This window comes from Poecile atricapillus, chromosome 3, assembly GCF_030490865.1.
Source record: "Poecile atricapillus isolate bPoeAtr1 chromosome 3, bPoeAtr1.hap1, whole genome shotgun sequence".
Taxonomy (NCBI): domain Eukaryota; kingdom Metazoa; phylum Chordata; class Aves; order Passeriformes; family Paridae; genus Poecile; species Poecile atricapillus.
Window position 1 is genome coordinate 73,363,210 of NC_081251.1, and position 10,753 is coordinate 73,373,962.

The 10,753-nt window shown below is 48.6% G+C and overlaps 1 protein-coding gene across 1 annotated transcript; it reads left to right on the plus strand.

Moving 5' to 3' along the window:
- Positions 1-315: 315 nt before the first annotated feature.
- DLL1 (delta like canonical Notch ligand 1) lies at positions 316-9,286 on the plus strand. Its single transcript, XM_058835069.1, has 11 exons — positions 316-1,251; positions 1,445-1,756; positions 1,962-2,022; positions 2,255-2,512; positions 4,959-5,019; positions 5,494-5,624; positions 5,771-5,940; positions 6,081-6,297; positions 7,262-8,054; positions 8,170-8,284; positions 8,624-9,286. The coding sequence occupies exons 1-11, from the start codon at positions 1,192-1,194 to the stop codon at positions 8,627-8,629; spliced, it is 2,184 nt and encodes a 727-aa protein (XP_058691052.1). The 5' UTR covers positions 316-1,191; the 3' UTR covers positions 8,630-9,286.
- The last annotated feature ends 1,467 nt before the right edge of the window (positions 9,287-10,753 follow it).

Here is a 10,753-nt window from a genome sequence, read left to right on the forward strand (position 1 = left end):
CCGGAGCGTGTAGCACTGCCTCTCCCCGGTGCAGAGGGGGTGTTACCCTGTCCCCGGAGCAGAAGGGGGATTCTTGCGGTTACCAAATTTGCAGGAATGTAAATGAACACGTTTTGTGAGCGCGAAGGGGAGGGGGAGGAGGGTTGCACATTTTACAGCTCACTGACCATTTGGCGATCCATTGAGAGGAGGGTTGGAAAAGTGGCTCCTTTGTGACAGCTCTAGCCAGATTGGGGGGCTGCTCATTTGCATCTCATTAGGCATGCAGTCGGCCGGCGGGATATAAGGGCGGCAGGCGCCCAAGGAGAGGCAGATCCTTAGCGCTTCACCCTCGGAGAGAGCCGCCGAGCCGAGCCGAGCCGCGGCACGGAGCGGAGCGGAGCAGAGCAGAGCAGGCACCCCCCTCCCCCGTAGGAGCACACCCGGACACGCTCTGTTCGCTGCTGTTGAGACACGAGCTTATTTTTGTTGGCTGGGATTCCTCTAAAAACAAAAGTAAACCCACAACAAGGAAAGAGAGCTTCGCTTCCTCTGAAAAAAAAAAAAAAAAAAAAAAAAAAAAAAAGGAAAAGAGAATAAAAGAAAAAAAAGGGGATCAAGGCTCCGACGTGACCTGCCCGCCACCGCTGCTGTTTGACACCCACCAGCCCCGACGTGCGCAGGGCGAGCGCAGCCGCGCAGAGCCGCTCCCGAATCGCACCGCCCCGGGAATTATCGCCGCTGCCTCCGCCGCTGCCTCTGCAGGGATTTCCAGATCGCCAATTTTTAATCTTCCTTGGGAAGCTTTTTCTCTGCCTCTGTTGGGAATTAAGTTGCTTTTATTTTATTAATTTTATTTTTTTCCTTCCTGGAGAAAAGGAGGAGCATCGTGGATTGCGAAAGAAAAAGAGTTTGACAGATAAATATTAACTTTTTTTTTCCCCGTCTTTTTTTCCTCTCTTTTTCTTTTGCCATCCGAAAGAGCTGTCAGTTGCCGACAGGCTACATCTAGAGGTATCGACAAAAGGGAAAAAAAAGTCAGAGACACTCCTGAAAGAAGGAGACCGTGACACTAACTCTTCCAGCTCTGCTGGGACGAGCGGCTTTGGCCGCTGTGTTTTTTTCCTTTACCCCGAAAGACACTTTCCCCTTTTTCCTCCGACGAGAAGATAAGGGGGAGCAAAGCGAGGGCACCAGAGCTGTACCTCCAAAATGGGAGGTCGGTTCCTGCTGACGCTCGCCGTCCTCTCGGTGCTGCTGAGCCGCTGCCAGGTAAGTGCCCGCGGGGTGGGGGACAGGAGCGCCAGCACCGGGGCGTCCCGGCAGCGGGGAGTGCCGCGGGGGATGCGGGGACCGTCGCTGCCTGTTGCAGCCGTGAGGAGCGGGGAGCGGGCGCCAGTGCCGCCGGGGCCGGGCTGCGGAGCGGGCTGCTCGGTGGCTGACGGCCGCTGTCCCCGCCCCGCAGGTCGGCTCCTCCGGCGTCTTCGAGCTGAAGCTGCAGGAGTTTGTCAATAAGAAGGGGCTGCTCAGCAACCGCAACTGCTGCCGCGGGGGCGGCCCCGGCGCCGGCGGGCTCCAGCAGTGCGACTGCAAGACCTTCTTCCGCGTCTGCCTCAAGCACTACCAGGCCAGCGTGTCCCCTGAGCCGCCCTGCACCTACGGCAGCGCCATCACCCCCGTCCTCGGCGCCAACTCCTTCAGCGTCCCCGACGGCGCGGGCGGCGCCGACCCCGCCTTCAGCAATCCCATCCGCTTCCCCTTCGGCTTCACCTGGCCCGTAAGTGGGGGGCGATGCTGGAGGGGGAGGCACATGCCCATCCCGTCCCACCCCGTGCCGTTCCAAGAGGCCACCAATCCCCTTGAAGTGTCAAGACGGGAGGGGGACAGCGACTGATGACTCCTGGGGACTGGTGGCACTGCCCCTTGGGCCTACCTGCTCTCATGCTCTCCTGGTGGGTTTTCTCTGCTCCTTCTTTCCACAGGGCACCTTCTCGCTCATCATTGAAGCTCTGCATACAGACTCACCCGATGACCTCACCACGGGTAAGTGTCCTGAAACACGCTTTTCCCCGTAATAATCCCAGCCCTGCAGCCCTATTTGGCCCCTTTCTCTGCAGTGTGTAGCACATTCTCCTCTACAGTAGACCTATGGCAAGAGAGGCCAACCTGTTGGCATGCAGCCATGTCATCCTGCCTCTGCAGTTCCTCTCCCACCAGAGACCTCTCTATGCCTTGCCTGCTTTGGGCTCTCTAACCACTCTCCACTTTCACACAGAAAACCCTGAGCGCCTCATCAGCCGCCTGGCCACCCAGAGACACTTGGCAGTGGGAGAGGAGTGGTCCCAGGACCTGCACAGCAGCGGCCGCACTGACCTCAAGTATTCCTATCGCTTTGTGTGTGACGAGCACTACTACGGAGAAGGCTGCTCTGTCTTCTGCCGCCCCCGGGACGACGCCTTTGGCCACTTCACCTGTGGAGAGCGTGGCGAGAAAGTCTGCAACCCGGGCTGGAAGGGCCAGTACTGCACTGAGCGTGAGTATCCAGCTCCTTGGCTCCTTGGGTGCCCCTTGCAGCAGTGTCTCCTGAGCTGTTGGGGTTGGCAGAGGGGTGTTTCTCTGACATCAGGCCCCATGGGGAAGGACAACTAAGCTATGGTGGGTGGATGTCTGGTTCTGTGCTCAAGCCTTACCAGGGTGAGGGATGGGAGATCCTCAGCATTCCCACAGGAAGTTAATGCAGACAGCCCCTTCTTAAGCCAACAAAATGTCAGTGCCAACACTCTTGCTCATTTGCTTTAGACCATTTAATCAGGAGGCAAAATGTTGAGCAGTTGCTTGAGGATTTATTAAAATATATCAGGACCACTTTTTTCACCTATCTACCCTCCAACCACGCAACTTTGATGTCATCACCTACAGGGTACATAAGTTCAGGGGAGGGAACTAGACATTGGCAGCATCTATGTGACAGGCTTATGGGTAGGCAAGCAATGGTCTGATCCTCTGCGAGCTTGTACTAAGAAAAATATCGGGAAGTCCAAGACGTTCTCTATGGCTTTTAGACTGTACATTTCTCATTTGGGGTATTCATATGCTGCCACTAACAGAAATTGCTACACATGGGGCCACAAAACGTTCAGCTTCTTCCCCAGCTCTCTTCTGTGCCATTGCCATAATAATTGATATTAATAAAGTAGTGAGGGACATGCAACATACCCCAGAGCTTGAAGTTTTTGAGGAATGTCATGTGTTGATACAGCAGGAAAAGCTGGGACAGTAAGCAGATCCCAGACAGGATAGTCCAGGATGTCAGATATTTTCCGGTTGTACGAGATTCCGCCCTTTGTAGATCCATAGCAGTGTACACCCAAACGTGCACACAGAGCCCCTGCTGCAGCCTGTGATGGCATTCTCTGTTTGTGTGTACACACGCATCTGAAATATGCTGGCAGATGACGTACTGGGCCAGCGCTCCTCTGCAGTCATCAAAGGGCCAGGCAGGCAGGAAGAAGACAGTTCCAGGCTGTAAAGCAGCTTTCTTCTTGTTGTGTTTTTGTTTCTCTTTAAACCCACCTACACTGTGGTCTCAGCTGAGCTGCTATCAAACCATTCCTGATTGATTATTCACACTGTTAGTGACTGCTAGGATGCTTTTAGCAGCTCACGGTACGATGTTGCACAATAAACAGCAGGCAAAGGGGCTCACATTTTCTTTGATAGTGTTTTAAATAAGAGCTACAACCTTTCCTATGATCAAAAGTGCCTAGCCCAGCTGTGTCAAGGGGTGGGGAAAAAGGAAGCATTTTGATAATGAGCTCTTTTGGGGCTGTCAGCACTTTTGAATGCCTGTACATCTCTGCTATTCCCACAGCGAAGCAGAAGGCTGTCCATCTTTCTTGACTCATTACGTACGTTCTTTGCTGTGTTTTCCCTCTCAGAAAAAAAACAGCTTATAACACTGACACAAACCTACTAGGCAGGGGAGATGTGTTTATGTGTGCATGCAAAAAGAATGTTTTGCCGTTAGTGAGTGGAGTTGCCAGTTGCAGATTGCTTCCCGTTGCCTTGCCCCCAGCTCCATTCTTTCCAACTTGGAGGCGATCTGATTATCAGCACTGATTCTTTCTTTCTTTTTCTTCCCCCCTCCTTCCCCTCTCATGCCATTGTCTCCGGCTGGCTTTGTTGAATTAAAACTTTGCAGTGCCTGCTTAATGAGTTCCATAACCAGGCGAAGTAATGAGCAGAAGTCCCTTTTTTCCCTTCTCTCATCCTCCCTCCTGCTGGCCCGCTTACCTCTTTTACCAGGGCTGCATCCACCCGCCCGCCCCTTTTGGGAGCAGGGCGGAGGGTGGGGGAAGGAGGGAGGAAGAACTTTAGACTTATTTATTTGAATAAGAAAAAAAAAAAAAAAAAGTTTTTTTGCAGCGAAATCACGCGCGTGCCATAGATTAGCTGTGGGCAGGGATAGGCTGCCCGGTCGCCGGCCGCCGGCCCCATTGGCTCCGGGGCCGGGGTATTGTTGCAGTGGGGCAGCTGCTGGGAGAGAATAGACAATAGAGCAGCTGTCTTGCACTGGCACCCTGCACACCAGCTGTCCACTCTTATCTGCACACACACTTTCGGGGGATATTAAGAGGTGGAGCTGTGTGCATAGAATTGGAAAAAAGGACTTCTGACCCTCACTGGGAAGGGAAGGGGGGTGAGGGGCTGTGGGTAAGGGAGCAATTGTGAGCCCTCTTTTGTCTGTGTGCAACTGTATTAAGAAGAATGCTCATCCCTGGTGATAAGCGAAGTGCCCAGTTATGGGGCAAGATCAATACTCCTGCAGACTCCAGAGATTAATTCAGCTACGCTTAACTGCCCCGAACTAGTAAAAGGGACTCACTCCCCACCCGCAAGGTGCTCTCAGACTCAGACTTGTAAAAGAGAGTTGTTTTGGCACCAGTGCTGATGTCTTTCCCTGCTTGGTTTGTTTACAGCGATTTGTTTGCCTGGATGTGACGAGCAACACGGCTTTTGCGACAAGCCTGGGGAATGCAAGTAAGTTTTCCACTCCCTTCCTGCTTCCTTCTTTGTCTTTCAGTGTTGATGCTCTGGTGTTAAAGAAGCCATTGGACATTTGAAGGGTTGGTTTAAAGGCCTTTCTTCATATCAGGTGAAAATTTGAGATACCCAGTTGATGCCAGATCAGAATATTCCATAAGTCAAACTTCAGTGGTATTAATATTAACCTAATGGGTTTACAGTGCTGTGTGTAAGGTTTGGCTCTTTGTTATTAGAGTAAACAAATTAACTATCTGGAGCCATGGGTCTATATAAGGAAGTGGAAGAAACAGCTAGGACCGATGAAAGCTGATGCTATGGTTTGACTTGGTGACTTTCTCACATGAAGGATCACCGAGGGCTTTTAGGAAACTTGATCCCTGGCATCAGTGTGCTTGCAGAGTTTGTGATAGGGTTTCCAACTGTGAGAAGTCTAAATCTGATGAGACTTCGTTGTCATCTTTTTTTCAGATGCAGAGTGGGCTGGCAGGGGCGATATTGTGATGAGTGCATCCGATACCCAGGCTGCCTTCATGGTACCTGTCAACAGCCTTGGCAGTGCAACTGTCAGGAAGGCTGGGGTGGCCTTTTCTGCAACCAGGGTGAGTTCTCAGTCCTGGCCTCAGCATCTGATTTAAAATGCAGAAAGCAGGCAACTATTTTCAGCTCATCCAACCCCCTGCTAGCCTTGCAAAGTAGCAAGCATCTTGGCTGCTCTCTTTAAAAAAAGAAAATGTATCTTTTACAGATCTGAACTACTGCACCCACCACAAGCCCTGCAAGAATGGTGCCACGTGCACCAATACTGGTCAGGGGAGCTACACTTGTTCCTGCCGACCTGGCTATACAGGCTCCAACTGTGAGATTGAAATCAATGAATGTGATGCCAACCCTTGCAAGAATGGTGGAAGCTGCACTGTAAGTTTGAGTTGTTTGTATCATCTGAAACTCCAAGGGAGGAGTTAATACCAGATTTACTAATTTTCAAAATCCCTTTTTGCATTTCAGAGCAAGTTCAGACAGATGATTTGATAGTTTCTCATTTCTTCCCCCCCCAGGATCTCGAGAACAGCTATTCCTGTACCTGCCCCCCAGGCTTCTATGGGAAGAACTGTGAGCTGAGTGCAATGACTTGTGCTGATGGACCATGCTTCAATGGTGGGCGCTGCACCGACAACCCTGACGGGGGCTACAGCTGCCGCTGCCCACTGGGCTATTCTGGGTTCAACTGTGAAAAGAAAATTGATTACTGCAGTTCCAGCCCTTGTGCTAATGGTAAGGCCAAACATACTACAGTGGTCTTCTGGAAGGAGACTGTAGACTTACTTTGGCTTCTGGTCTGGAGTTCATAATAACGCACACTGATCAATCATAGAATCATAGAATGGTCTGGGTTGGAAGGTACCTTAAAGGTCATCTAGTTCCAAGCCCCTGCCATGGGCAAGGACACCTTTCACTAGACCAGGCTGTTCAAAGCTTGGCCTTGAACACTGTCAGGAATGCAACACCCACCACTTCTCTGAGCAGCTTGTTCCCTCACAGTAAAGAATTTTTTCATACTATCTTATCTGAACCTGCTCTCTTTCAGTTTGAAGCCATTATGCTTTGCCCTATCTCTACATTCTCTTATAAAAAAGTCATGTCAATAGTTGACTTGGTGGAGAAGAATCTGTACTAAGAAAGCAATGGTGTGGCTTGGGCCACTGCTGCAGATTGCATTTTCTGATGGGATGGCTGTGGCCAAGTGACTTGGTCTGAAGCTTCATGCATGAAAACATGGAAGATTTTACTTTCCAATCCTTTACAAAGAGTCTTAGAGGTCTGTAGATGCACATACCACATGAGTGCTAAACATTATTACTTTGAATCTGGTAACAGTAATTTTCCTCTTCTGATTAAACTAGTGAAGACTTTCTGTACTGTACTCCTCCTTATTCATTGCCACTCAAACTCTGTAACATGAGATGTGGTGTTAACCTGACCTGGACTGGTGTTCTGGTTTGAGCTGAATGAAATCTTGAAAAAGGAATAAGATCGAGAATGAAAAATAAATCTGATTAACAAAAATATTTCTTAAAAAATATGTGCTTTTTAGGTTGGATTAGATTTGGCAAAGGTTGAGCTAACCTCTCAGAAAGAAAGCTTTCCTCAGCTGCTGGTTGTGCCTTTTGCTCCGAGAGCAGCGAGTTGTTGTGTCTGGCTGCCCACCACTCAGCTCGTCCCCCTTCCTGTCTTGCAGGAGCCCAGTGTGTCGATCTGGGGAACTCCTATATCTGCCAGTGCCAGGCTGGCTTCACTGGGAGACACTGCGATGACAACGTGGACGACTGCGCCTCCTTCCCCTGTGTCAATGGAGGGACCTGCCAGGATGGCATCAATGACTATTCCTGCACCTGCCCCCCAGGATACAACGGGAAGAACTGCAGCACCCCGGTGAGCAGATGTGAGCACAACCCTTGCCACAATGGGGCCACCTGCCACGAAAGAAACAACCGCTATGTCTGTGAGTGTGCCCGGGGCTACGGCGGGCTCAACTGCCAGTTCCTGCTCCCTGAGCCACCTCAGGGACCCGTCATCGTTGACTTCACTGAAAAGTACACGGAAGGCCAGAACTCCCAGTTCCCCTGGATTGCCGTCTGCGCTGGGATTATTCTGGTCCTCATGCTGCTGCTGGGGTGTGCTGCTGTGGTCGTCTGTGTCAGGCTCAGGGTGCAGAAGAGGCACCACCAGCCTGATGCCTGCAGGAGTGAGACAGAGACTATGAATAACCTGGCAAACTGCCAGCGTGAGAAGGACATTTCCATAAGTGTCATTGGTGCCACTCAGATTAAAAACACAAATAAGAAAGTAGACTTTCACAGCGATAACTCTGATAAAAATGGCTACAAAGTCAGATACCCATCAGTGGATTACAATTTGGTGCATGAACTTAAGAATGAGGACTCGGTTAAGGAGGAGCACGGCAAATGTGAAGCCAAGTGTGAAACGTATGATTCAGAGGCAGAGGAGAAAAGTGCAGTACAACTAAAGAGGTATCTCAGATCTGAGTGCAGGGGGAAGCTTGGCTTTGAAGGGGGAGTGTATATTCCATAGGTAGCATTAAGCAACAGCCATCTCACTTGTTCTTTCTCTTTTTGCCTTCAATAGTGATACTTCTGAAAGGAAGCGACCAGATTCAGTATATTCCACTTCAAAGGACACAAAGTACCAGTCGGTGTATGTCATATCAGAAGAGAAAGACGAGTGCATCATAGCAACTGAGGTTAGTAGGGTTGGAACAGCAGAGAAAAGTCTTGGTCCGCAGCTCCCATCCAATACATACAGATAAACTCATTTCCATAATGCCACAGTGGTTTGTACCTGTTGAAATCCAGCCAGCTTGAGTTTGGGGTGCTGTGGATGTTGTGAAGACAAGCTCAGTGACTTGCTGCTGTGGCTGTTGTGGGTTTGACAAGTTGTGTAGACTAGGGTACAATGGTAGCAGGGTGCTAACACACCGCTTGTGTGCATCATGCAGAGTCCTGACCCTCTGCAGCCTTACAGCACTCTTCATATGTTTCATTAACCTCTCCTGATCTCTGCTTGTGTTTTCTCTTTCCAGGTGTAAACCAGAGGTGATATGGCGAGGTGGTTGTTCAGAACAATTTCAGAGGAGACATGCCCCGATGAATGCTGCTGAAAGAGGAATGGGAGATAGATTCCTTCACTGACTGCTGCTGAGAAACTAAATTCAGGCTTGAGCTGGTTCTCTACTGAAGTTAGCAAAGTGACTGCAAAATAAAGAAACAAGATGGACACCAGGCAAGGGTCTGTGTTCAAGGATTACTGTTGCACTGCCTTTTATGAATTTTATCATTGCACTATGGTCAGTTGCTTTTCTATATATATTTAAATGAATGGACTTAATTACTACATAAGAAGCATGCACTGCCTGAAGTGTATATTTTGGATTATTATGAGCCAGTCTTTTCTTGAATTAGAGACACAAACACTGCCTTTATTGTCTTTTTTGATACTAAAATGTGTTTTTACTAGGTGAGAAAAAGTGTGTTATTTTTTTGAATCTGTAAAAATATTTTCATGATAATTGTAAAGCTTGAGTATTTTGTGATGTTCATTTTTTTATAATTTAAATTTTTTGGTAAATATGTACAAAGGCACTTCGGGTCTATGTGACTATATTTTTTTGTATATAAATGTATTTATGGAATATTGTGCAAATGTTATTTGATTTTTTTTACCGTTTTGTTAATGAAGAAATTCATTTTTAAAATATTTTTCCAAAATAAATATTATTAATGATAACCAGAGTGCTATGTTTATTCCATATCTGATGATGAACTTTGCAACCAGGTATCTGACAGTCTGTGGACTCATGGGGGCATTGAGTAGGACTGAGATTGTTACAAAGACTGGGGAACAACTTGCTCTGTGTAGACCCTCCATCTTTCCCCTCCTAACCTTCTGACCTGTTGACCCCGTGGTTGTGCTCAGTCTTACCCCAAAGGCAAACGGCAAAACCTTGAGTAATATTTGCCCAGTCACGTTGGGCTGTGTGTTTATATAAACACATATGGAGTCACTTCCTGAGGAAGAGCAAGAGTTGAATGCACTCCATTGCAATCCAGACATGGGGCTTGTTGTGACTCAACTCCTCATTTTTTGCAAGCTCAAACACTTGCCTGGAATCCTTGGGAGTTTGGGACACAGCAGCGAGGGAGGGCCCCTAGCTCATGTCCTTGATGCGCTCCCATGGGCCATGAGCTGCCCCAGACTTCCCTCTCCAGGAAATGATAACAGTGAACTGACCAGTGGCCACAATCCCCTGACTACAACACCTACTGGAGTACCAGTTGCGTCTGTGGTTTCTGCTCTGCCCCTGGCACCTGCTGCCTTCATAAGTGGGACAGAGTGTGATCCCATCCCCTGGCTTGGCTCAGAATGCTCAGGCAATTTCCCCAATTTAGTTTGCTGCAACAAGCTCTCCTTCACATTGTGCTGCATGTTAATCAGCAGAGATCCTTCAGAAACAGGCGAAGAGTTCTTCCACTTCAGGAGCATAAAGAAAATCTAGAGAATCATCTAATTTTTACTCCATTAAAGCCGAACCCAAATCATTGTGGGGCACCTTCTGCAGCTTTGTGAAGATGCTGAAACCTGTTCCCATTCACTTCAAGGGAGGGGGATGATATTCTAAACACAGCCAGTGGGATAGCAGCTATTATCAAGCAATTATTGCAGCTGGTGATCTGTACGTATTCCCCTTATTTTAGTACGCGTAAGTACATGAACCACTGGAACTCCACTTTTGTGTGAGGTCAGTGGAAAACTCACAATGACTGCAGAGGCTTGTCTGTTTATAAGCTTAGCTTTTTGCTAAGCAAAACCTTAGACAAGGCATACAGGCTCATTTCTCACAAACTGTCCTGACATGGTTATCAACCTCATCTATCCCAAAGTATCCTTTTAAGGAAAGTTTTGGTTAGGGGAGGGATGTGAGGTATTGAAAACCAGCCTGTCAGTGATGGTGTGAACAGCAGTTTCAATTTGAGCAGTGACATAACAACCTGCCAATAATCAATCAATGCATCATATATCAAATGAGGCATGATGGTGTGTATGGCAGCAGGTGCTCAGTGCAACATAATCTTACAGAATGGACAGAAAAGTGAGTCTTGGAAGGTGTAGTTGCTATCTTCATTGCTCATTTGTTTTTCAACCTTGGCCAAAG

Coding starts and splice junctions, on each gene's coding strand:
- DLL1 (XM_058835069.1), top strand. CDS start 1,192: ATGGGAGGTCGGTTCCTGCTGACGCTCGCCGTCCTCTCGGTGCTGCTG. Junction 1,252..1,444: donor TGCTGCTGAGCCGCTGCCAG/GTAAGTGCCCGC, acceptor CCCGCCCCGCAG/GTCGGCTCCTCCGGCGTCTT. Junction 5,020..5,493: donor GACAAGCCTGGGGAATGCAA/GTAAGTTTTCCA, acceptor TCTTTTTTTCAG/ATGCAGAGTGGGCTGGCAGG.